We start from the raw sequence: 26,412 nt of genomic DNA on the forward strand, positions 1-26,412 counted from the left end.
TGGAACCTTTGACACTAGTCAAGGCCTTAACTGCAGAAGTTGCCAAGGCATTTAGGCTCCATATTAGCAGAAAAGATCAATTTTGAAAGCATTATAAATTTGTTTTAGAAATAGCTTTCCATTATTAATTAGTTTCATAAATTAATATGCACGTTATTCAAGTACTTTAGTACCAAATGAAGCATTTTTGCTTGAAATTTTTAATTGCTTTATACCATGGGAATTTTTAAATTTGATAACCAACCTGTCAAATACCTGCAATCAGTTTTATAAAGCCCACTTCCTCATGATTGTTTTGGCTTGAATCAACAACACTGGACTCTTCAAAGGCATGCCTTCTCACCTATTTAATCATGACTATCACCCATAATTATCACTTTTCAGCCATAAAACATTTAAAAAGTTTCTTTTTCTTCCTTTCACTTTTGCTTTTTTTAAAAAATGTCATAAAAGTGTTAATTTCCAAAACTGTATTTCTCACATAATTTTGTGATGAATATGCCTCTACATATTTTTTAGCAGCAATTCCACTTTTTGCTTGTTTGACACCAGAAATATGTTTCTGCTTTGCAGATTCAACTGCTGTTCCAGAATTAGAACAATTTTTTTGACATAATCGAAATTCTAAACCTTTATTCTGATAAGACAGCTATGATAGATAGCCTGCAAAAAATAATAAGCTAGATCAAATTAGAAAGTTAGAGAAGAATGCAATTTGCTATGTTAACTGAAGTTCCTCCTCCTCACAATCATTCTCTCTTCTCTACTACAACAAAAAAAGTAAAATCAAAATGAGCAACATCCCAGTCCAAACAAATATGTCCCGAGGCTTCACTTATCGTTTAATGCATATGGAAAAATGCTAACCTCCCACAACCATTTAAGGGTGGAAAGTGTGATAGTGGTCAACATCAAACAATGTATTGTCTTTGGTTTTGGTGCAATTCCCCACCCAGCAGGTGTTTGAGAATTATCTTAGTCAGAAGGAATCTTAATCAGAAGAAAAATCACTTTTACAGCACGCCTGCCTTTTCTAAATGTTATGTATTCCCCATGCCTTTAAATTAAAATTTATTTTTTAGTAGTGGTCTGGATTGTAGCATGTAATGGTTAAAAATATATCCACATAAGTTAAATGTTCCCATCTATCATCAATTTCATTAGCATTTCCAAAATTATTACCTATAACTAAAATGAAGCTCTAAAATTAAAAATACAGATGGTTTCTTAATTTGAGAAGGTAGTTTCAAATATAACTTTATAATTCAATATCATCAATTAAAAATAACTTGCTTTCATTCCTTTTTTTAAGCATTTATCTATGACAGATATAATAACATTTAACAAGTTTAAGAAACAAAAAGTTATTTTCCTTTTCTATTGCTTAGAATAATTGCAATAAAAGTAAATACTCACCATTTCAAAATCACTCTCTATATTTGTTCTCTTCTGAGGTAGACTCTGAACAGATGAACAGTAAGATCCTAAATTCAAGATGTTGTAAAGGTGAGAAAAAAAAAATCGCAAAGATGAAAACTGTGTTTAGTAAATTGATTTTTAGAGGTTACAACTTTAAAGTTTTAAAACTTAAACAATTCATTCAATTGAATGAGTAACATTTATTACAAAAATCTGCTTTAAACTGCACACAAACTACTGCAGCATTACATTACATTAGTTGATTGATGAAATATAGAAAAATATTTGAGGATCATTTGCTTTGAAGAAAGGGATATCTTCAGGAAGGCCTTTTAATACATTGCCTGCAGATATATTTTGCTGTGAACTTAAGCATGTAACAGGAGCTTTTTTATTAATTTCCAGGGAGTTTGGTTTTCACAATAAATTGGCATAAAATTTGATAAAAATCGCATTCAACTGATACACAGAAACATCATTCACACTTACAATGTACATCGTATTTATTCAATCTCTGCTCTTTAGCACAAAATAAGTACTTTTATGTGAACCACAATTTAGTGACAGACTGCAGAAAATGCAAAAGTGCACTTCCCACATGCAATGCATTAAAGGAAATTGAATCAATTGATTCAGACATGAGCCCATTCACAGTTGAGAACTGTAATTAGATTAAAACTTTATACTTGTCTTCTAAGGCTTTTATCAATAAGTGGACATAGGGGAATAATATGGCACTGAAAGTACTAAATAGACATAATATGCTTACCCATTAAAGATAAATTATCTTCAACTCTTGAAATTCCTCCCGAGTGGTTTTCCCCACAAATTTCTTCAAACAATCTGAAGTTTATTTATAAAAATGCAAAATGAAAATACAATACGGTGCATAAAAGCTCTTTTTAAATGAAACATCAGTTTTATTTTCAAGACAATCAAGTTTAACCTTTTGACTACTAACAGGACATATATGCCCCACTAAAAGTTTAAAAATGAGAAGGAGAGACTCATAATTTATTCAGGAAAAGAACAGAAAGAAGAATCTCCTGAATGTTTGGGATCATCTTCCAATAGTTCTAAAATCTAGATGGCACTGTGCTCGTTGTACACAAATGAACATACAGAAAAGAACAAATATGAGTTGCCCAATGTGTAATGTTGAGTTATGCAAAAAATACTTTACCTGTACCATACGATGCAAATCTCTTTCATATAATAAAATTTTCCAGAATAATAAGTGTGCTTATAGTAAGTCAATCGCTATGTGTGGAACATCCCACCATTTACTATGGCTGGGACATATGTGTTCCAGCCTTTGGCTTGAAAACAGTCTGTCAAAAAAATCCCAAATGCTAAATGAAAAAAAATCCCAAATGCTTTATTTATGACATATTTTGTTCACTTGGATAGAAAACGGGATAATTTTTTTAAAAATTTGTAGTCAAAGGGTTAAATAATCACCCACAAAAATTAATATTCATATATTTTACCTGAGATAAAACACTGGGCCCGATCCATCTTGATAAACAAACATATTTTCTCGATTATTCACAGAAAATGTATTCAAAACAGATCGAAGAGCTTGTATGCCTGTGCAACAAAACATTTTATTCCATAAAGATCTTTATAGGCTAGAAAGTAGAAACTGGTTAATATAACTGATTATTAGAAGCCACAAAATGCATTAAGTTCAAAGATTCATTTTTACAATCTGTTGCTTTATAATCCAAGGGCATTTGAAGATTCTAATGCAATATTAAAATCTAATATAATATAATACCTAATACTATTTCTCTTTCACACATAATTTTGCAAATTTATGCCTATATTTTTATTTATTTGTTTTATAATTTGATTCTTATACATTTTTGTACAGCTGGACAATGTTTCTATTTATTTATTTAATGGAATTTTATGATAATTATGTATGTTTAATCCTCAAATTGTCATCACTTATTGCACCTGGAACTGACCATTTCCTGTACAACATTATATATATATATTTTAATTCTGAATAAAGTGACATTCGAATTGTAAAAGATAATGCTCTATAGTCGACCCCAGTGTAATACACTTTGCAACTAAATGTAACTAACAGTAACGGGTAGTAAACCGTAAAATTTAGACATAAATATTTTGATTATATAGACACATACTGCATAAAGTAATAAAATGAAATTCTTTATACATGATCAAATATAATAAAACTATTAATCATCTATATCAATTACCCATTATTTGCTGATCAATTAATCAATAAGCTTCAAGGAGCTGTTGATCAGCAATAAAAAAAAAAAAAAAAAAAAAAAAAATCATACAAAAATAAATCATCAGAACAAGTATGAAATGCATGCAATTTTTAACCAATTTCAGACAGACCTTAAAATCTTGCTCCAAATATTGATCTTCTTGTAATTTTTAATCTTTAAAAAGTTCAAGTTAAAGTCATTGAATCTAAATAAAACTAAGATAAAACAAGACTAAAAATAAAATTAAAGAAACACACAACCTTAGATTTATGTAGATTTTAAATAAAATTCTATCAGTTTTGAGAGAAATTTGACTGACAAGGTTACTGACAAGCTGTTTTACTTCATAATCAAAAAATGTTTGCAAAAATGTCCTTCTTTATTTATTCATTTTGCTTTTAAAGATGTATCTGACATTGCCCTCAATACTGGAGCAATTTTATTTCAAAACAGATCATTTTATTTAATACAAGGTCTCACTTAAATGCTTTTATGATATAACCTAACCGTGGTTCAGATTACACAGCATTTGGAAAAGGTTGCTATAGATTTATGCTCTTAAATATTGATTCTAGACATACACTTCAAAATCACAAAAATTTCTTAAACAATGCACACACTTCTGTAAAAATAAACTTGATACTGTGGAAATGGATGATTCTGTAATTTTATTCTAGAAACAGGCATTTGATTAAAAGCTCACTGTGCATCAGTATTAACCTATATAAGCATTAAAGCAGTAAAACTTTAAAACAACATTTATAATTTAACACAAAAGAGGAAAGAGTTATCAGTTATCATTAGATTAATTTAATTTGGCATATACATTTAGAGTTCTTAATATACAGAAATAATTTCAAAAGTTTGAAAGAAAAATAATTTGAAATATTATTAAGCAAATATTCAGACACAGAAAGTTTCAATTTTGACTGGAACTCATACAGGCATTACAGCAGTTTATATACCATTATGTAAGCTTTTATTCAAAAAACGTATTCAAAAATATTATTTACATGTATTTGTTTTAATTATTTTTAGCATGTAATCTAGCACTTTGAGCTAGCTACTTATATTTTACATGGTGGCATTAAAACTGGTTTTTGTTTTAATGAACTTCTTCTTACAGTCATTTTATATGCTCTAATTTAAAAATAGCATTTCAGAAGTACTACATAAGAAAGAAAATAACTAAAACATTACCATATATTCTGATACAAACATATCCTCATAAATCAATTTCTCTTTAAAGAATAAAAACATTTTACACTTAATCAAAGTTATCCATTTAAAAACATTAGAAGATGCATATGAATGAATTTCAATGCACTCAATTAATGTAACTATACTCGGAATTAAACTACTGATTATGGAAACATACTTGTGAATACTCTCAATACGTGTGAAATCTGGCTATGAATTATATTATAATTTACCTAATGATTTGATACTTCCAGTAGAAGCAGCAGCAAGTCTATGATGTAATTTAAAGTGGGTAACCCAAACTACAGGACAACCAAAGGCTCCTGGTTCAAATTTTAGTGTTGCTTCAAGATACTTTTCCTGTACTTCTAGAGCAAGATCTGGATCTGAAATAATGAAGAAAAAAGTACAATTTTGCCAATCAATCATTTCAAATGCAACCATTTATAATGATTGATTGACAACATTTTTTGCTTTATTAATTCAACTATGAAAACACAGGAAACAAAGGAACTGAAAAGAAGACTTATCTTTAATTAAAAAATTTAATAATATAATATGCTACTTTTAGCCATGCTCTTAACCCTTTGCGGCATGGTGTGCCCACTCTGGGCACACCTAAAACTTTCCTTCTGTATGAATAGAAAAATTTAATGAAAAAGGATTTATATGTTACTAAAGGTTACTCTGAACCTTCTTTATTTATAGTAAATGGCAGCTCAACACAAACCAGTCCATATATTTTAGCCATGTTTAGCTTTTTAAGACCCTCATCTTTCAAAGAAATCTTCCAGATTTTTTTTTAGGGTATAAAAGGAATTGCTCGAAAAGAAATTTCTATGTTATTTCTTTTGGCTGCATGCTAATCTCTTTATTCTATATTGGTTTTAAATTTTTACCTTGAAATCTTGCATAAATTGAACGGCAAACCCGAGGTGTTCCTAGACCGGGCACACCAAGACTCTAGGAAAACTGAGAGACTGTATTCTTTGTTTCTCTGCATCTCATCAGTTAGTTCATTGACAACAGAAAGGTGGGTCCACGTCAGCGTTTCATTTCCTGTTTTTCTCTCTCTTCTTCTCTTTCTCTTTTTTTTTTTTTTTTTCTTGAAGGGGACGTTTGATTATTAACTAATATATTGTTGGGGTGATTTTCTGAAGATCAAGGCTAATTTTATCAGTTAGCTGTTTAGTTTTTCACTAGAGCACTTCTCTTTTCTTCTTTTGCTTCATTCAAAGTTTCAATAGCACTACGTTTAGTAGTTTTGAGTTGTAGATGTTTATTTAATTTTATTTCATAGTTTATAATTTCTAATTATGGATATAATATTAGTTTATTTTTTGGATTTTTAATTATTTTCCAAATGGATTGGAGAAGGCTGACCATTTCTGAAGCACTGAAAGTGATACACGAATTGCTTCAGATAGTGAATCTGATACGGATCACTGTACATGTGCAAAACATACAATAGTGGGTTGCGCTTTTTTAAAGGTGGTGTCATTTTCTTCGAAAAGTAATACCATGAAAAAATAGACTAAAGTGTAAATAGGAAATGTAAATAATGTAAATATCATATACCCAAGTTACTTTCTTCCCCATTAATATGCATGTAATCAAATAACCAAAAAAGAGCTTTTTAGGGGGGTGTAGAGTAGCAAGTCTCCTTGTGGCACACTCTAGGTAATGCTAAATCTGTAACGGTATTCAGAATCTAGTATTTTTTAACAGTAGACAAAACTCTCACTCTTTTACGCGCTTCCCTGCAATGCTCGTTTCAGCACTCTTTTCGAAGATCTATTCAGTCAGTATGCCCGCTTCGGGCACACCCACAGAATTAAAATGATAAGTGCTATCTTCACAAAATTTTACTTGTGTACTCCTCTAGGCCTAATTAGACTGCCTATCTTTTTTTTAAAAATTTTTTTTATCGAAATTCCAACTTTAAAAGGTAGCGTGGCAGAAAGAGTTAATATCCCATATACTATCCATTTACATTTTAATTAGAACAAATTATTTCCTTAGGGTGAAATAAAGGCTAACGCACTTCAAATTTTGACCAACAGCGTCTGGTGGAAGAAATCCAAAAGTTATGACCTGTTTCTGAATGCCTATGTTTACTTTTCAAAGAATTTAAGAGCATTATTCTGCAAAGATAATACAGTTACAAATGTTCTTACCAAATCTATGACTTGAACTTAAGCCCAATGGAGCTAGTGGAATCTATCATAACTAGACAATGTTGATTTTTATTCCACTGCAGTATTTTTTATTATTTTGTATTTTGTTTTGGAATGAAAGCAGGAATTGTGGGGATGAGTAATGTAAATAAATAAAGCTGGCTATTTACTGTGTCAGCTGATATGCACAAATGCACATGTTCTGGATGCTTCCAAATACGTTTTGTATTTGGCTATATGGGGGTATAGGTTCTGTGGTTTTAGAAGTTTTAATAACTTCCTTTAGAGTTTGGTTAATTAGCACTGAGATGAATATTTTGTGTATTGTTTAGTGAAATATTTTTTATACTTCAAATAGCAACAGTATTTAGCAGAAGAAGAGTAGATGCGCATGATGAACGAGTTCTGACACTAATTACACTGATGATATTTCTAGGATTAGAAAGTGATAGTTACAACAAAGTCAATAAACATATTTCTGAATTAGCATATAAAATTTGTTGTATTCATTAGAAAAATTTATTCTTTAGTATTAATTTTGAAAAGTATGTCCATATTAAGTTAAAAAAATGCCATGATAAAGTTTTAGTGTAATACTATTGATATAGATGTAAAAAGAAAAAAGAACTGTGCCTACTGTGGTGCTTGTGAAAGAAACAAGACTAAAAATTTAAATTTAAAAAAGGAAATGCCCGAGTGAAAATTAACTTATAAAACCACTATCTTATTACAACATATTTACATTAAATCAAGATATATCCAAAAATAATTATCTTTGGAAAGATATTATGTGTTCATTTAACAGGACTTATTTTTATTTAATAAGTTCTATCAATATAACCATAAACTATACGATAGCTGTGAACTAGATTCTGCAGCAGCAACTCATAAAAACTTTTGTTTTTAAAAATTTTAAACTTCCAACACATTTCAGTGTTGTGAAAATAAAATAATTAGAGTAGATTTATACCTTCACTTGAAACTGTGCGATTTGGATCTCCAATCAAATCAAAATCTTTGCTCTTCCAAACATCATCATTGCCTTCTGGCACAAGAAGTCTATCACACATTCGTGTTTCACTTAATGACTGAAGTAAAAGAATCTAAAACATTACATAAAAAAATTTCATTAGAAAAATATTTAAATATGCTGAAACTCAGAATTACTATAATTTATGAGTTAAAAAATATTAAACAGTTCATATTTTAGCTTACTGCAAATAATATGATATATATATAAGAGAAAATGCAAATACGCAAAAAGTTTTAAATAGCTTTTATTCATATATGTAAATATTTTACCCTCTGCCTATAAAAAAATACTGTAGTTTTTAAGACCGTACTATATTTTTCTATCATCAAAATAATTAATCTGTTTATAATATGTAACACTTGTAAAGAAAGGAAAAAAAAAAAAAAAAAAAAAAAAAGAAGAAGAAGAAGAAGAAATGAAAAAGGTATCAGATTTACCTTTTTCATTTCTTCTACTTCTACTTTTCTTTTTTTAATTTAATGAAAAAGGTATCAGGTTTTGTATGAAATGTTCTTAAATAATTTCTTTTTAAAGAAAAATATTAGCAAACTTGTAAACCTGAAGGAACACCACATAATAAATTTCCCCAATAAAACAAAAATTTACTAAGAAAAGAAAAATACAAATAATTTCATTGCAAAACAATAAAAATTTTAATATTTTTAAATTAAAATTATATTAATACCATGAACAATTATGTGAGAAAAATAAAAAAATAATAGCTCAAATATAATTTTTCCCTCATAAGAGAAAAAAAATCACAATAAATTTAAAATCAAACATATGCAGTTTAAAACTGAAAGAGAAAATGCAACACATTCTGAAATTTACATTATATATAAAAGTATGTTAACATTACTTGATTCACTTCTTTACAAATATTTTTGATAATGGTTACGACTTCATTCAACACAGTTTGACATTCACCAAGTTCCTCATCATCTTCATTTCTTTGCCTACAGAATAATATATAAACAGAAAAAAAAAAAAAAAATCCCTACAGTGACAAAACTAAAAACATATTTACCAGCATAATAAAATCATAAACTTGAAAAATTTCAATTAATGATACTTCAGATTAAGACAATAAGAGAAAGAAAATATATAAAACAAAAAGTGCATGTAGTGCGTGTTATAGAAAAAATACAAATAAAATGTCACATAAAAATGATGAGGAAGTAAAGAAGTTTCATCAAATATTTCCAATGTAAACAATTCTTATACAGAGGTTGTTTGCACATTTTTTAGATGATTTTCATTGTATTTACAGAAATATTTTACCTAAAACTTTTGCGCTTTAAATGTTCCATTTGATAACCCTTATTCTTCACTATTTTCCTACACTATAATTTCCAAGTCAATAAAGTTTTTTTTTTTTTGGTACAGGAAGAGGAATTTTATCCCATTCGTCTTGAACCGCTTTCCAAAGCCCAAGGAGGGTTGTAGATCTATGTCTGGACAATCTGCTTTTCAAACACATATAAGCATAAATAAAAAAAAATATAGGCACTTCTGCTTCATCAGTTGGAGCTGGAACGGATGGTTTCATCATTCATTGAATCCTACAGGCAAATCCAGTGCCAGAATATGTGCAGTAGGTGCAGCTGCATTGGGAGGCAGAATTCGTAAAATTTAGGGAGTTACTGGGCTGCAGATTCCAGGAATCAAAGTGATAGTAATGGGCGGCGAAAAGCCTAGCGCCAGCACTGCCTACAGGGTTGCTGTATTCAGAATTGCCCTCCAGATTTACAGAAGATTGAAGGGAAAGTCTCTGTTGCAGCATGCATTGGTGGTGATTTCAAGCATTTTTCTAATTTTGAGTTGGTTTTAATGCCAAGGTTTGGCATGTTTATACCTTGTCTCATTCAGTTATCGAGTGTGAATGCTCAGCAAAATATTTGACTAAAGTCTCTTCAGGAATTGGTTGGCACAGAGCTTAGAAATAACCTTTTTTTAATGCCCGGCAATTCTTAATGATAGTTTTCTGGATGATGAACCAATATATTTTGTGCCTGCACCTTTGTTGCGAATTGGAATAATTTTATACACTAAAAGTATCTCTTGCAACAAAGTCATATTTATCTGATTTTAACAATTTCAAGATGAATGGGGCTGGCATAATCGCAGGTTTATAAACAAATATTTTAAACATGAAGCAAATGCATAAAGTGACTGGGTAGTTGGGAAAAGTTCGATAAATTTATGATTATTTGATGCTTGCATCCATAACAAATTTACTTTAGAGAAATGGCAGTTTTTACTATGTAATTATATTAAATTTCATATAATTCTGGTGTGGAACAGAAATCATTGGCATGTTCCAAATAAAAATAAAAAAGGCAGCTGTTTTTTGTGCAGAGGAAAAGAAAAGAGTTGAATGAGATTATTGCTGGGTTGCCAGTTGTTTTGTGATAGATTGCAGTTTAAAGCGAATTGCCATTTCTTAAAATTAAAATATCCAAGAAATTGAATGCTATTGCTCACTTTCCTATTGATTGTCAACTGCAAGTTAGAGAAATTTTCCAAAGTAAAAGATTTGTTACCTTTTATTTCAAAAACTTAAGTTCTGAGTATTTCTATAGCGTGAAAGTATCATCTACATATCTCTTAAAAAAAAAAAAAAATAAATAATAATAATAATAATAATAATAATAATAAAAAAAAAGGTTTTGGAGGGAACTTAAGAGAAAATAAAGTTTTGTACACAGATTCTAAAAATAACAAACAGGCTGTTAATGAAGATCATTATAAGAACAAATTCTAAGGAAACAAATATGTCATGGAGTACCTGTTACAGAATTTTATTGGAAGATTTGAAATGACACACTCCTCTTTCTCTACAAATAACATCTCAAGAAGATTTTTGGCTCACACATATTTTGAATGGTCCCTTGGTGCACAAACACTATGCTTACAAACACCCATGCCTTCTCAGGAATTCAAACCTGGGCCCATCAATACAGCAGTCAGCCCCACAAACTACTATGTTGGATGCAACAGAAACAGCATGAAATTTGAAGAAGATTGATTTCTCCATCAATGACTCTATCTATCCACCAATTCTTAATGAAGAACAAAGCAGCTGGTCCATCCTATCCACTAGGTCTTCCTTTGTGCAATTGCTTCTCTTCCGATGGATAAATATAGCCCTCAAAGTGATGCAATTCACAGATGTGCATAACATGTAAGAAAATGTCTCTCTTGAAAAGCATTTTGTAAAAAATTTCAGGATTTTCTCCAGCAGTGGACAAAAAGTTGGTAAGGTGTCAGTGCTAGTGGAGAACACTTAGATGAGAGCTGAAACATTTTGTTATCTTAGGGTACCCCTACATAGGTAAGTGACCAGTTGTTCGAAATACAAGGTCTAAGAGGAATATTTTTTTAAATTAATTTATTATTGATTTACAGACTTTTAAAAATAATATAATTTCAAGAGCTGTGCCCGAATGAGTTAAAGTAATTATATGCATTTAGAGAAAAAACTAATAACTAAGTTAATTTCATCATTTTCTTATGATGCATTCTTATGTCTATTATTTTTTAATAATCACTACAAAGTACTTGTCTTTAAATGCAGAGAGTAGGCTGGTCTCTGATAATGCATACAACTTAAACAAACATGAAACAAAAGCTAAATTTCATTAATAATTTAAATTTGTTTGCATCTAACAAAAGTTAATAAACCAGAATTATCTCAACAAGTGCATATTACCTATAACTAATTAATATAACCTATGGTGCATATTTAATATTTAGTTAATTTGAGAACTTGGTTATCTATTATAATGAGATTTTTAATTAAGCTATTCCATTTATAAATATGCTTTTAATTAATGTATTACTTTTGACCAGGTTTATATCTGTCAGGTACATAAAATCTTGCAATAAGTGAGTAAAAATAGAAAACAGTTTCTTGTGATGATCTAAAGTTGCTAGACAGATTCACATTAATAATAAACTGTTAAATTTAATAAAGGAAAAATATGAATTTCCCTCATTTAATTAATATTAGTGTTAAAACACAGGAAAAAAATTAAAAGAAATAATATGTAATCAGATAAAAATAAAAATTCCAGATATCAGAATATAAGGGAATTATTAATTAGCATACATGATAATTTATATTTTGATAACAATTCAAGAGTTCATAACTGAAAATTAAAAGCACGTATATCTACCTCATATGAAAATACACAATAACTTTCTTTTCACAGACATTCATGATTAGCCAAAAATTAGGAAGTACAGGTCTACGAGTATCTAAGGTACTGAGCCAACCACAATCACCTCCAGAATCACTGCTATCACCATCATAGCCTATTGGTAATATAAGCAAGGTTATAACTTTTCCATTGATTAGACAAAAGGCAATAACTTCAATAATTTAAAAAAAAAAAAAAAAAAAAAAAAAAAAAAAAAAAACTAAAAGAAATAATTTTACTCTTTCAGGACAGGCAGGTTAAGCATCAGCCGCAAATGTTATCTTATAGCCAGGTGTGTCACATATGAACTGCTGTTTAAAGTTAATCTGAGGACGGGTATACTGCATATGAATTTTTAGATAGAATGTTTAATTAGCATTTTTTTTTGCCACTAAACGCAGCCTATGACTAGCGGAATCTATCATAACTAGAGAATGTTAATTTTTATTTCACTGCAGTATTTTTCATTATCTTGTATTTTGTTTTGGAATGAAAGCAGGAATTGTGAGGATGAGTAATGTAAATAAACAAAGCTGGCTATTAACTGTGTCAGCTGATATGCACAAATGCACATGTTCTGGATGCTTCCAAATACGTTTTGTTTTTGGCTATATGGGGGTATTGGTTCTGTGGTTTTAGAAGTTTTAATAACTTCCTTTAGAGTTTCGTTAATTAGCAGAGATGAATATTTTGCGTATTGTTTAGTGAAATATTTTTTATACTTCAAATGGCAACAGTATTTAGCAGAAGAAGAGTAGATATGCATGATGAATGAGTTACTTCTGACACTAATTGCACTGATGATATTTCTAAAGGATTAGAAAGTGATAGTTACAGCAAATCTAATATGAACATATTACCAGATAAGGAAATCGTAGCATGCATGTCTTACACAGTTCAGGACAGCGCCTCAATAGACACATTTTGCACTACAACACTTCAAGATCTGAAACATTTTGATTTTGTAGGAGCTCCAGATATTAATACTGGAAGCACTATCAAAGAAATTATTTTTTTTACTATTATTTATTTATTTATTTTTCCAGTGATAATCTTATAAAATGCACTGCAAAAGAAACAGATAATTAAAAAATTAATAAAGTGAATAGCTTTTAGCATAAAATTATCTTAGAGCTGGTGCCTTTTCTTCAAAACCAGGAAAATTTACATAAATGATGCCATTGTAAAGGATTTTTTTTTTTAATGGAAATAATGAAAAAGCTTAATCAACTTTTTGAAATATTGCTTCCTTTTTCGTTGTTCCATGCTGTTTTTTTTAATAAAGAGATTTATTATTAACTTTTAGTTTTGATAATGAAACTGTAAAATAAAATCTGTGACTGTTTGGGGATTTTTTCCATACAAATTTATGGAAAATTGCAGGTATTTGAGAAAAATTTTCTAGAAAAATTTTCATTATTCTAGAATTTATGCTTTTTCAGAATTCTTAAATTCTGACAACTGAGTATTCAGTGTGCCAATAATTAGAACAGTTGAACCCCAAATTTAATTTATGGGAATTTTTTTTTTAAGGTTAGGCTTACCGGCATGAATTATCAGTTTCCACAAGCCAATGTATCCTGTTAGCCTGCCGTCCTGAGAAAGTGGTTCAGTGACTGAGGTGCCCATCATGAAAGGGTTAATATTAGAAACTGATTTCGTTATAAACAATGTCAAGCACAAATTTAAAACAAACATTAAATTTTTTAGTTACTTATAATATTTTTTTAAAGAAAAAATTCTATCACAAACTTAAATTACAATTTAACAGCACAAAATCTCTTGAATTAGAAGTGGATTTCAGAAAATAAATTAGAAGTGGATTTCAGAAAATAAAAAGTAACAAGATATAATTATAGTTCTCTAAAAATAAGAGAATTCTCCTTAAAATAAAACCATGGGGCCTCCCCCCATGGTTTTATTTTAAGGAGAATTCATGGACATGGAAATGAGAAAAACATTAAGACAGTTCCAGTATAAGGATGTTGAAGAAACACTGCTGAAATAGTTCTTCATTCCCAGAAATGCAATCTACCAACAGCTTCAAAGGCTAATAAATTTGCCAAATTGTACAAAATGCCATTTTTTTGCTTTAATGGCTAGTTACGTATATTAAAAAGTAATACACAATTTTTTTTGAGATAAAATTGTGAAAGACCCAGAAAAAGTTTCAAGATCTGATACTAAAACATAGGAAAAAAGGGTATTTCTGATTATCCACATGATCACTGAAATGTCACAGCATTCATGAGAGAATGCAGTATGGCACCAAAATAGTTATATGGCAGCACATGATACCTGTAGCACATGTCTGCCCAAGTATATGTGGATTTGCATTCTGAAATTCATTCTGAAATTTGTCCTTTTTCTTACTAGTGTTTCCTTTTATATTGAGTATATTTGTTTTTCTTGTAACTTATTATAATGGGACTGCAAAATTTGTTGACTGGTGAAAAAGTATTTTATTTTTGCAGAAATATGGCATTTTGTCCAACAATGGAGAATGCAAAAATTTGCACTCCATGAAGTCAACAACCAAATTTAATGGAAATGCAATCTGAAAAACTGCAAGCAAAATGTTGATTCAAAATTCGCTTGAAGATGGTTGTATCTTGTTTACAATACCTATTTGCTTTATTAAGTTTCAGCCAGTGTGCAATGCTGAGGTAGTGGAATATGCAAAGTATGTGCAATTATCCAATTTTTTTTAATTAAAACAGATCACTTTATATATGGAAAGAACAACAGCACAAAAAAATTACAGTGATTTCTCGAAAAAGATAAATAATTAATTACTGATGTTTTTAACTCAGTAATTAAATTATTTAATTATTAATTTGATTGAGTAATTGCTCTTGTATGGAATTCTTAGTGCACCATTATTTTGAAAATGGTTCTTCCCTTTGATGCCTTAGCTTAACAAAAAATTAGCTGGCAACAAATTTGTAAGTTTCTGGTGAGAGACGGGCAGATAATCAGAAAGTGTTTGAGATAATGTCTCTTATCATTAAAATGGTAAGAAGACATTTTCAGTGCAGATGAAACTGAGCTGTTTCACATGAGACACCAAGCCAAACATTAATATTTAAATATGAAAAGTGCATTGAGAGAAAATGCAAATATGCAAAAAATTCTTTTGTATTGCTCTCTTTGAGCTAACATTAATAAGACTAAATATCACAGATTCTGTGATTAGAAAATCAAAAAATCAAGACTCTTAAACTATGTAAGAAAGCTTCCTATTTCTGCTAAAAGATGAATGATATCCAAACTGTTTGAAGAACAGTTATTGATATAGGATGAAGAATTTCTAGCCAAAATGTGAAGAATTCTACTGTTAATTGACAACCATCTACATAAACTAAAGGTAAAAAGTTACAACACACTTTCTGCCCACAAATGGAACTTCTATTATGGACCAAAGAGTGATTAAGAGCTTGAAGTGTCACTGTAAAAGCATCTTGTGTACCTTAGAGATGTTAAGCCAAACAAATAGACCATAAAGTTTCTCTTTTTGAAGCAAAAAATCTGGGCAACTTATTACAGATTTCATTATTTAAAACTTTCAATAATCTGACTTAACAAATGCTAAAAACGATGATGATGAAAATAAGAATAATTTACCACAAATTAGGGAAAGTACACAAACTGCACAAAGTGATTAAGAAAAAAATATCACTTCATCATTCCGAGAATATTACACTAAACTCTTCCTAATATCTGGTGACAGTTTTGCTGCAAAAATATGAGCAATTAAAATCTGATGACAAATTAAATTAAAAAATGCTTAAAGGTTCTTTGTCTGATATTGATAAAGAACTTGACGCAATGCAAATGATTAAAAAAAAAAAAAAAAAAAAACTGATGTGTACACCACGACTTTCATATGCCTAATATTAAGTTATAGGTATTTTTCCTGCATTTCATTTAAACTCATTTGCTCGAATTTTATTAGAGCAAGGAGGTTAGAGCATTAGAGATATATTTCTCATTCAATTAATTTAGTTCTCACTTTGCAGCAAGGCAAAAATACATAAAAACTCAAAACATCTTCATTAAAAATTGTAAAATACAGAAAAACATAAAACATCAAATATAGTTAAAAACAATTAAAAAAAACAAGTGTTACAATTAAAATTAAGAGTTTCTAGACAAAAACAAGCAATTCAGCCACTGTGCAAGAAGGCAGATTTTTTGGTGCACAAAACTGAAAGTATACTTTTGGTCTCATTTGGTAAAAAGACACGGAAGATGTAGAAACTGACTTAATTTGTTGTGAATGCTATGCTGAGTCAATACATGGGATAATTTAATAACTTAAATGTTAATTCCAGAATATATTAAATATGATTTAATTCGCAATAATAAAAGAAGACCTTATCTTTGTTGTTGTGAAACTGTTAAATTGTTGATAAGTCTACAATTATTGTATGTATTTTAACTAAAGGCATAAAAACCTTAACCGGAAGTAAGAACAACACAATTCAATTATTTTTAAAGCAAAAAATGTGCAATTTACCAACATATAAGAATAAAAAAAACTGAGCTCACCGAGGAAAGTAACAGAGTGGGTAGATATATATATATTTAAACTAATAATTCATAATAATTTAAAATAAGAAATCTTTCCATATACCATCCCCAAGGAACACAAATTCAATTTAAAACCATGAATAAAAAGCATATATATATATATATATATATATTTAAAAATATGTATTTATATACCAAAAGAGTATACAAATGTATACATTTATATATTTTTGGTGCAACCAATTGCAAACAAAAAGGGAGGTGCACAACTGCATATTAAAGCAGTCCTATATACAAAATTTCAATGTTCTGAGGCTCACTTTTGAGTGTGAGATACACGTATGGACAGATGGGACATCACAAAAAAAAAAAAAAAAAAAAAAAAAAAAAACTCCTCTTCTGAATCCATTTTAAATCAGTTTTATAATTCATTTGGGGAAAAAAGAATATTTTATTCTGTCCTTATGTGCAGATGTCAAGCAAAAACATAATTAAATTGCATTCAATAGCAGTCAAAATGGATATTAATATTTCAAAAATATTGATAAATTTTTGCAGGCTCTAATCATACCTGTATATTACAAATTATTCTTTTACTTAGAAATTAAGAAAAAATTAAATTCTTCAATACTTTTCCCCTTCTTTTTGTGTAATTTGTATTATTTATACACAAAATGATTGTTCATAACTATAAATGTGTACTTTAAAAGAGCCTACATATTTAAAAGGAGTGGTCCGAATCGTGATGTTTAAGCTAAGTAATTTACTGCGAATAACTATTATCAGTTGATGAAATGGGAAGGAGGACTGAAGAAACAACAACTCACATAATAATAATTTTAATTAATTCAAATATCAAGAACCAAACCAGATGATCATCATCAGTTTCTGATTATTATTCACATCTCTTGGTAGGTGCAATGATTTTTTTTTTAAATCACTCATCAATCAGTTGTTGCAATTTCTTTGCATGATCAGCCATTTTTTTTTAAACCAAACCAGATTGAATTATTCAATAGCTTCGTTCCTAGAAGTGTTATTACAACAGTATTTACTTTTATTATTAAAGATACATTATTTCAGAATTTTACTTCTTAATAATGTAATATTAATAGACTACATATCAAAAGTTAAACAAAGTATCTCAAAAATGAATGTGTGTGTGTGTGTGCATGTATATACAAGGTAGTTCAGCAAATCGGTTACAAACTTTAAAGAGAGATAGAGTACACCTAGGTGATAGGGAAAACACATAGGAATGCATAGTAGAAAATGCTTTCCTGGTGTGGTTGTGACGACACACAAAAATAAATAAATAAAACAAGAAATGAAGACACACACAGGGCAAGAATGAATGTTCGTTCTACTTAATGCAGCAGAAGCCAAGAAATAAGAACCAAAACAGATGATCATCATCAAAGGTGTTTGAATTATGTTAAAATGTATCCTCAACCTGGGATCAACAGGGGTGGTCCGGTGCATTGGCCAGCAAGATAACCAGACCTCGCTTGCATTGACTACTTCCTCTTAGGGGGGCCATCAAGTCACTGGTGTATGAAATCCCGTTAACAGTTCTAAAGAGCTTGTTGCATAGCACTGTTAGAAAAGTCTGGGGCATGCCTGATATTTTCCAAAACATCAGATCGTTCATGTGCCGGAGATGTGAGGTCTGCATCACAGTTCGGGGTCGGAATTTAGCACTTTTGTTGATGATAACTGTTGCCTGTTTTTGTTCTTATTCCTTAGTTCCTGCTGTACTAAGCATTCACCTTGTTCATGTCCTTTCTTTCTTGTGTTTTGTGTTGTTACTACTGCTCCAAGAAAGTGTTTCTGACCATGTATTGGTACAAGATTTTCCATCATCTAGGTGCACTCTATCTCTCCTGAAAGTCTGTAACCGATTTGCTGAAACACCCTGTAATGAGACTATGACTTTTTCATTCTTAATCAGATCTAACTTTTAACATCAAATTTAAAATATAAATTACCATCTTCAGTATTGCTAAAATGAAAGCTGCCAAATTCAGCTTCACTGCACACTACAGGTGAGCCAATGGAGTCAGGAGGTTTGAATCGACCTGTTGATATGGCACTTGATACAAGATGGACATCTTTTGATTCCAAAGATGGATCTGGAGAAGAATCATCAAGAGGGGAACTAGCATGTACCTAATAAAAATGATTATGGCAAATATGTCAAACAAAATAAATTATTAAATTAAAATTATGTTTAATAAAATCTGATGCATATATGATCTATTTTTCCAATCTGTAAGTTTTATTTTCTGTAACATTTTATGATAAATGATCATATACATATCTTTATGATGATGACAGTTAGGAATTTTTGTTTTCATATTAATTCAATACACATGAAAATATGAAACAAGCGTGTTTTAGTAAAAGCGTCTACAAAGAGATTATATTTCAAAAGGTTTAGAGCCACTTCTGGCCAAGCAAAATACTAATGACTGGAATGCTGCAACCATTGGATGATGCAATATGCTTTCTTTTAAGGTTTCTCTAATATGTTCTCCAGATGTCAAACAGACAAATCAAAAGAAAATCATGCTTGTTTCAGATTTGGGAAAGAATTGTAGCTTCATTGAAATACCAGAAATGTTTCAGATTCATGTCTATTTCCAGAGAAAATGATCAAAGTACTTTGCATCACCTGAAAATGAAGATGTAAGTGACAATGATAATGATAGTGAAGTTTCAATTGCAGAATATGAACAATAGCCATCAGTTTCAAATGGGGATGCTGATTTATAGTCCTAACACATGTTAACACAATAAATGATAACAAAATGCTTTAAAAATTAACCATTATCTTCCTTTGGTAAAAAATTCAAGATAAAAAGTGAGTAACCACATTCTTTGCTTTGTCATAAAATATGAAAATAAATAACATACACAATAAAATTTTCTTCCCTTCTAATGAAAATTCTCATGATTTTAGACAAAAAGTATTTCTGCAAATATAATATACAGATTATTGATGTTTTAGTTCCTGATATGGAATCAACAGAAGTAATGATTCTTGAAAATTAAATAATCTATTTAATTTAAAATGCTAATATCTAACAATTTGTAATTCTAGAGTTTTCTTCAATTCCATTTGAGCTTTATCTGAAAATGTGGCTCTTCCTTGAAAAGAGTAACTGCTTACAAGATGGTTAAATATTTTTAACATGTTAAATGACTGCTTTAATAATAAAGTAATTAAGCTCACTATCAAAAAAATAAAGTCAAGACTCAACATGCCAACGTAGAAAATAAAATAGACCAATCAACAACCTTGTATTCGGCATAGATTTTGCAAAATCCCTATCGATTTCGAGGACAAAATGGATCCCCCTTCATCAGGAGCAAAAAATCCTGCAAAAGTGAGAAAGCGAATGTTGATCATATTTATACCTTACAGGCAACAAGTGGAAGAGCCAACAGCACCATCTGTCAGCAGAAATAGTAATGAAAAATGAAGGGTTAAGTTAGTAGAATCCTTGAAAAGAGTAACTGCTTACAAGATGGTTAAATATTTTTAACAAGTTAAATGACTACTTTAATAATAAAGTAATTAAGCTCACTATCAAAAACATAAAGTTAAGACTCAACAAGCCAACGTAGAAAATAAAAGAGACCAATCAACAACCTTGTATTCGTCATAGATTTTGCAAAACCCCAATCGATTTAGAGGGCAAAATGGATCCCCCTTCATCAGGAGCAAAAAATCCTGCAAAAGTGAGAAAGCGAATGTTGATCATATTTATACCTTACAGGCAACAAGTGGAAGAGCTGACAGCACCATCTGTCAGCAGAAATAATAATGAAAAATGAAGGGTTAAGTTAGTAGAATTTTAAAGGCATTAGGCAAGACTAGATTGGAATTAAAGTCATTGACTAAACAAGATAAATTTTTGTGAATGTGAAAAGCTTCAAGAAAATCCAATTCCCTAATAAAACCACCTTTTTGGATAATTTTGGTAGAGCCAAAATCAAAATTGTGATTGAATTTCCAACTATGATTAGCTATTGAAGATTTGTTAATTTCGCCCTTTCGAATACAAGATTCATGTTCCTTTATGCGAAACTTTAATGCTCTTTTTGTTTGGACAGTGTTTTCTCGCCTATAAATAAAATCAGAGGTTCGGTTCTCAAAGTTTCTATTTCTGAGTTTAATTCTTGGGGAATTTATAGCATATCGTGTCAGTATGGCTTATGTTATATCGGCAGGCAGCCTTATTGTTATAGCAGGCAGCTTTTTTATAACCCAGACATTTTCTTTCTAAAGCTAATGATTTGCCTTTCAAAGATTTAAGACTTTATTAAAAAATGGGACTTTTTGAATTGCAATATTACCGCAATTGATGAGCAAAATATATCTCTCATTAGCACTTTGTAAAATAAAATTAAGCATCAAGTTCATTACCTCAGCGCACCAATCTCTAAGATTAACAGAATGACTCTGATTTTCTTTTAAGGTAGATGCATTCCAATCAAATATTTCTTCCTGTTGATTACTATCCAATAATGAAACTTTTGGAGGAGCAGTATGTGGTCTCTCACCTAATGAATATTTTCGTTCAAAATCAATCAGAGATGTACTTGAAATAGTTCTTTTCTTAACACTACTGGAAAATCGCTTCATGGATGTTTTACGGTTAAATTTATTCTTAGACCTTTGAGTCTCATTGCCATCTTCTGTTTCTGAATCTTCATCTTGTTGGACCTTATGAAACCCTTTCTCTCGTAAGAAACTAAACACTGCTTCATTATTTAGATTGGATGACTTAAAATCATCATTCAGGCTTTCTCCATCAGGATGGTATGAGAATTCCTTTCCTGCAAAAACTGGAGTGTCTTTTATTTCTTCTCCTATTCTTTTCAATTCAGTGCAGTCATCACTGTGAGGATTGCTTTTTATTATTTGGTCTTTATCAACTAAGCCTAAGGGAGGATCCAGAGATCCAAATGGATGGTTGAGCTTCTTAGCAGATTCAGCATCAAGTACAAGGTAATAAGTTCCATTAACTTCATTCAAACGATATCCAACAGGAGACATTCTTTTAAAAGCCTAAAATAAGAATACAAAATGTTAGCAAGTAAAAGACACTCATTTTTTTTTTTTTTTTTTTTTAAATTTATACATATAGTTTCTTACAAAATTCACTAATAGAAAAAACAAAATATTAAGACTCCAATTCAACTGAATGAGTTACTGTCACATTATGTTGTCGCAAACCTAGTTTATGATGAATCCCCAGAAATAAAACTTTTTTCATTCAGAGGAACTTCAGTAAAAATATGCAATGGCATTCTAACTCTTATTACAAATAATAGGTCTTCCCCTTTTCCTGATAAATATCTATCCCTTTTCCCACCCTACATTCTGAATGCCAGATGTGGCTAACAGGTCAATCTCGGTTGTCTTATAGACTGTAAACTACAGGATTGTGAACTGATACCAGGAAATATTTTTTGTAGATTTTACTGTGGCAGTAGAAATTTGTCTGCTATTTTTTTTTTTTTTTTTTTTTTAATATTGGCAGATATCTAGCAACATGGGATTCCACATTTGTTTATATATGCGCACATGTTTATTTTTGTTATGAATATTAATTAAACTTTTTGCTGTCCACAAATGTTTTCTTATTTTTATACAATGAACTTAAGCCATTGTTTTGCTTATTTCAATTTAAAAGTGGCTGTATTAATAATTTTATAGCACAGTAAATTCCTGTGCATGATCCCACAAATATGCTTAGCAGTGCAACTGGCACTTTTTGCCTTTTGTGGAGTTGTTTATTTGGTTCAACCTGGAGCAAACATACAATTTAACACTTCAGTCTATATAAACACTTAGCATGATGTACCATTGATATAAATAACTATATTTACTTATCACTTGCAACAAAAAAGAAAACATTAATTAGTTTCTAAAGACTGATGGAAAAAACATGCATTTGTTTCGCTTCATTTCTCAGGATTTGAATATATTGTATTTCCTAAATAACATGAGCTGCCTACAATGAACTTTTCTCTTAAATCCCAGTAACAAAATAGTTGCCATTTTGAGTTTTATAGTACCACTATACTTTTCCCCTTAAATTTCCTGATGGGGAAGGGGAGTTTAAGTTTGTATGAATGTCTTGTGTTTTGTCAAGACATTCACTGAAACATAAATGATATTGGATAAAATTAATAATACTGCAGTGCAAATTCCAAATGTAATAAATTATGCTTCTTTTAGAACAATCAAAAGCTATCCTCTTTTGTAATATCTTATTTCTGCTTTGTGATTTCTGTTTTAGCTCTTGTTCTCTTTTAGTGAATAGCATTAAATTTTTCATTCATGTCTTCAAATATGAAATCTTTTTTTTTCTTTCAAAATCTCTAATTTTAATCAAGCTGCTAGAATGTTTAATTATACATTATTATACACCAAAGCACTGCTATCATTAATTATACGCTATTATACACCAAAGCACTGCTATCCTTTTAAATATAGAATAATTTAGCTAGAGTAGAGTTATACAAATAAAGGAAAGCATTAGTTTTTTACAATAAAAAATTCACAAAATGATCTTATAAAAATTAATTTTGACAAAGCAAGCATATTGTTGCATACATACGGGTCCGTTATGAATTGAATGTACAAGTCCGATGAAAAATGAACAAAATTTATTATTATCACAACAAATAAAACAAAATGCTAACTTTTCTCAGATATTCATACAATAGTGCAATATCTCACAGTAGTTATCTTTTAACTACTCAAACGTTCAACAGAAATTAATTCAAAACAGCTACAGAAAACTAATCCGCGAATTCGCTACAGTCAACAAGAGCAGTTTTCTAAACCAACTCTTAAAACAACAACTACCTAACTAAATTGAGAGGTTTTCCTCCTTTTTATAAGCTTTTTAAATCATGTGCAAGATTGTTCTAGCAATTTCTGGAACTCAAAAAGAGACATCTATTTATTTAATGTTAAATGCACATGCTCTTGTATTTTTAATTTTCCGGCTTAGCTTTCTTTTAGCATTCGCCACGTGCTGCACTGCACAGAGAATAAAACAATTTTATTTATAATTCTACTAACATTAAAAAAATTAATAAAATTATTTAAATACAAAATTCGTAACAATATTATAAACTTTAAAAAAAGGATATGTACTTGTATAAATTTATCAAGACTTGTTTCTGGACCATAAACAAACATCAGGGGTATTTCCTTTATAATACAGCATGGTTTGTCATCTGATGATTTCACATGATTAATGACCATATCCAAAATTTCAGAGGTGATTGGATATGAATTGAGAGCAACTGAAGCTTTTTCATCTTGCAGTAGCCAATTTATCTGCAACAGTATTAAGAAATTGAATTTAACTGTCCAGTAACTCACATGCAAAAATATGAGAAACAAATTCTAATCAATTCAAGAAGCTATATTAAATGGTAGCTAAAAAATAAAATTTAAATATACCTTTCCAATACATTTGTGAACAGCTTCACGTTGAAAAGAAGGTAAATTCTGCAATGAATTTACTTGAATTGTGTCTGTTGCAATACTTGAAGGAAAAAGAAACAAAATATCCATAATGCAGCTCTTTTTAAAAATAGGTTATTCAGTAAGATCTAATGCATTTAAGAATGAAATGATAAACACTGTATGAAAGACAACATCTAAATTTCAATTTTAGAATTACTCAACAAAAGATTGCAGTACATTTTAATAGCTAAATTTAAATATTTTTTAGCTAAGCAATACGACTTAATTACATAAAAATAATACAAAGTCCATAATCCGGACGTCCATTATCCGGTATGATCAATAATCTGGACCTCAAAGCCACAAACTTACGCATGCGCATTTGATGCGCGCGTCCACTACGCATGCGCGTAAAGCCAGTAAAGCGTTTACCCATGCGCGCTTCCGATAGTGAAGAAAGTAACAGAGAACTTTATTGAAAACGAAAAAATTTCGATTGACAAGTTAGTCAGTATTCTCGACACAGCAATTACAGGACTTGAACAGTGGAACTTTGTAACTGAACAAGAAATTATGTCTGTTTATACGGAGCGCATTCGGAAACTAAGTACCGTTTCATTCTAGCGCCGTCGCAGCACTGTGGTAGGCATCCCGCGCATGCGCACTAGTCTTTCTTGTTCACTGACTTTCAATTGTCGCCATTTTGGTTGCTCTATGTTGTGTTTTCAGTTTGCTGTGCACATTCAAAATGTTTAAGACAATTAGCTTTCCCGCTGACTGTGAGATTCGTGCCATGATTAAATTTTTGAACGCAAGGAATGTTAAACCGGCCGAAATTTATCGTCAAGTGACAGAAGTTTACGGTGAATACGCGATAAGTGATGGAGTGGTGAGAAAGTGGGTAAGAATGTTTAATGCAGGTCGAACAAATGTCCATGCCGAGGCTCGGAGTGGTCGGCCTTCTGTTGTCACCGATGATTTGGTAAGGAAAGTTGATGAAGCAATTCATGAGAATAGACACTTCGCAATGACAACTCTTTCAGAGGCATTTCCACAAATTTCATGTACTGTTTTGTTCGAAATTGTGTCTGACCGCTTGAATTATCGCAAACTCTGTTCCCGATGGGTTCCAAAAATGCTCACTGATGTTCACAAAACAAAGCGACTTGGTAGTGCCCTGACATTTCTCACGTGGTACAGTGATGAGGGAGAAAACTTTTTAAACCAAATTGTGACAGGTGATGAAACTTGGGTGTGTCATTTCACACCAGAATTGAAACAATAATCGATGGAGTGGAGACACACTCATTCTCCAAAAAAACAAAAATTCAAAGTGACAATGTCATCACAAAAAATTATGTGCACTGTCTTCTGGGATAGGAAAGGCGTTTCGCTTACTGAATTTCTTCCCAGAGGTGAAACCATTAATGTGGCACGATATTGTGAGACTTTAACAAAACTGAGGCGTGCCATTCAAAACAAACGAAGAGGAATGCTCAGTAAAGGAATTGTGTTGCTCCATGACAATGCTCAGCCCCATACTGCTGGTGTCAGTCAATCGTTAATTTGACAGTTTCATTGGGAGCAGTTCGATCACCCGCCATACAGCCCGGACTTGGCGCCGTCCGACTATCACTTGTACCTGCACATGAAGCGCGAGCTTGGTGGCAAGCGCTTTGGATCTGACGATGACACGAAAAATGCTGTGGAGTCGTGGTTATCGAAACTGGCGGGAAGTTTCTTTGACGATGGCATACAAAAACTTTTTCACCTGCTATGACAAGTGTTTTATCATTGGCGGAAACTATGTTGAAAAATAGTTTAAGACATGTATTTTCCCGTAAAAATAAAATTGGATTCGAAAAAACTGTTTTACTATTTTTCTTTTCAAAACGGTACTTAGTTTCCAAATACGCCTCATAGAATTAAAGAGAAAGTATTAGCACAAAAAATGAAGCAACTTAAACAATTTCATTGAAAGAAATGTTTATTAAAGTAAACAAATAAATATTAAGCTTCTTTTTTTGGTAAATTTTGATACCCTTTAGCTCATAATTGCTCTTTATTTCATAAATTACGGTTTCATATTTTTAATTGTATC

The 26,412-nt window shown here is 30.5% G+C and overlaps 1 protein-coding gene across 1 annotated transcript in view; it reads right to left on the reverse strand.

The window, feature by feature from the left end:
* The window catches only part of LOC118190330 (KICSTOR complex protein SZT2-like), a 279,720-nt gene that overhangs the window by 143,313 nt on the left and 109,995 nt on the right, over window positions 1–26,412 (reverse strand). Inside the window, exons 29-39 of the mRNA XM_085818640.1 lie at window positions 24,306–24,390; window positions 23,994–24,179; window positions 21,246–21,890; window positions 18,802–18,982; window positions 12,257–12,395; window positions 8,938–9,034; window positions 8,016–8,148; window positions 5,102–5,254; window positions 2,910–3,009; window positions 2,189–2,262; window positions 1,417–1,484 (exon numbers count right to left, since the gene is read on the reverse strand). Of these exons, the coding sequence (XP_085674766.1) occupies window positions 1,417–1,484; window positions 2,189–2,262; window positions 2,910–3,009; window positions 5,102–5,254; window positions 8,016–8,148; window positions 8,938–9,034; window positions 12,257–12,395; window positions 18,802–18,982; window positions 21,246–21,890; window positions 23,994–24,179; window positions 24,306–24,390 (1,861 nt within the window). The remainder of the gene's footprint in view (window positions 1–1,416; window positions 1,485–2,188; window positions 2,263–2,909; window positions 3,010–5,101; window positions 5,255–8,015; window positions 8,149–8,937; window positions 9,035–12,256; window positions 12,396–18,801; window positions 18,983–21,245; window positions 21,891–23,993; window positions 24,180–24,305; window positions 24,391–26,412) is intronic.

This window comes from Stegodyphus dumicola, chromosome 6, assembly GCF_044657685.1.
Source record: "Stegodyphus dumicola isolate Sdum_Otavi_A_Nest chromosome 6, ASM4465768v1".
Taxonomy (NCBI): Eukaryota; Metazoa; Arthropoda; class Arachnida; order Araneae; family Eresidae; genus Stegodyphus; species Stegodyphus dumicola.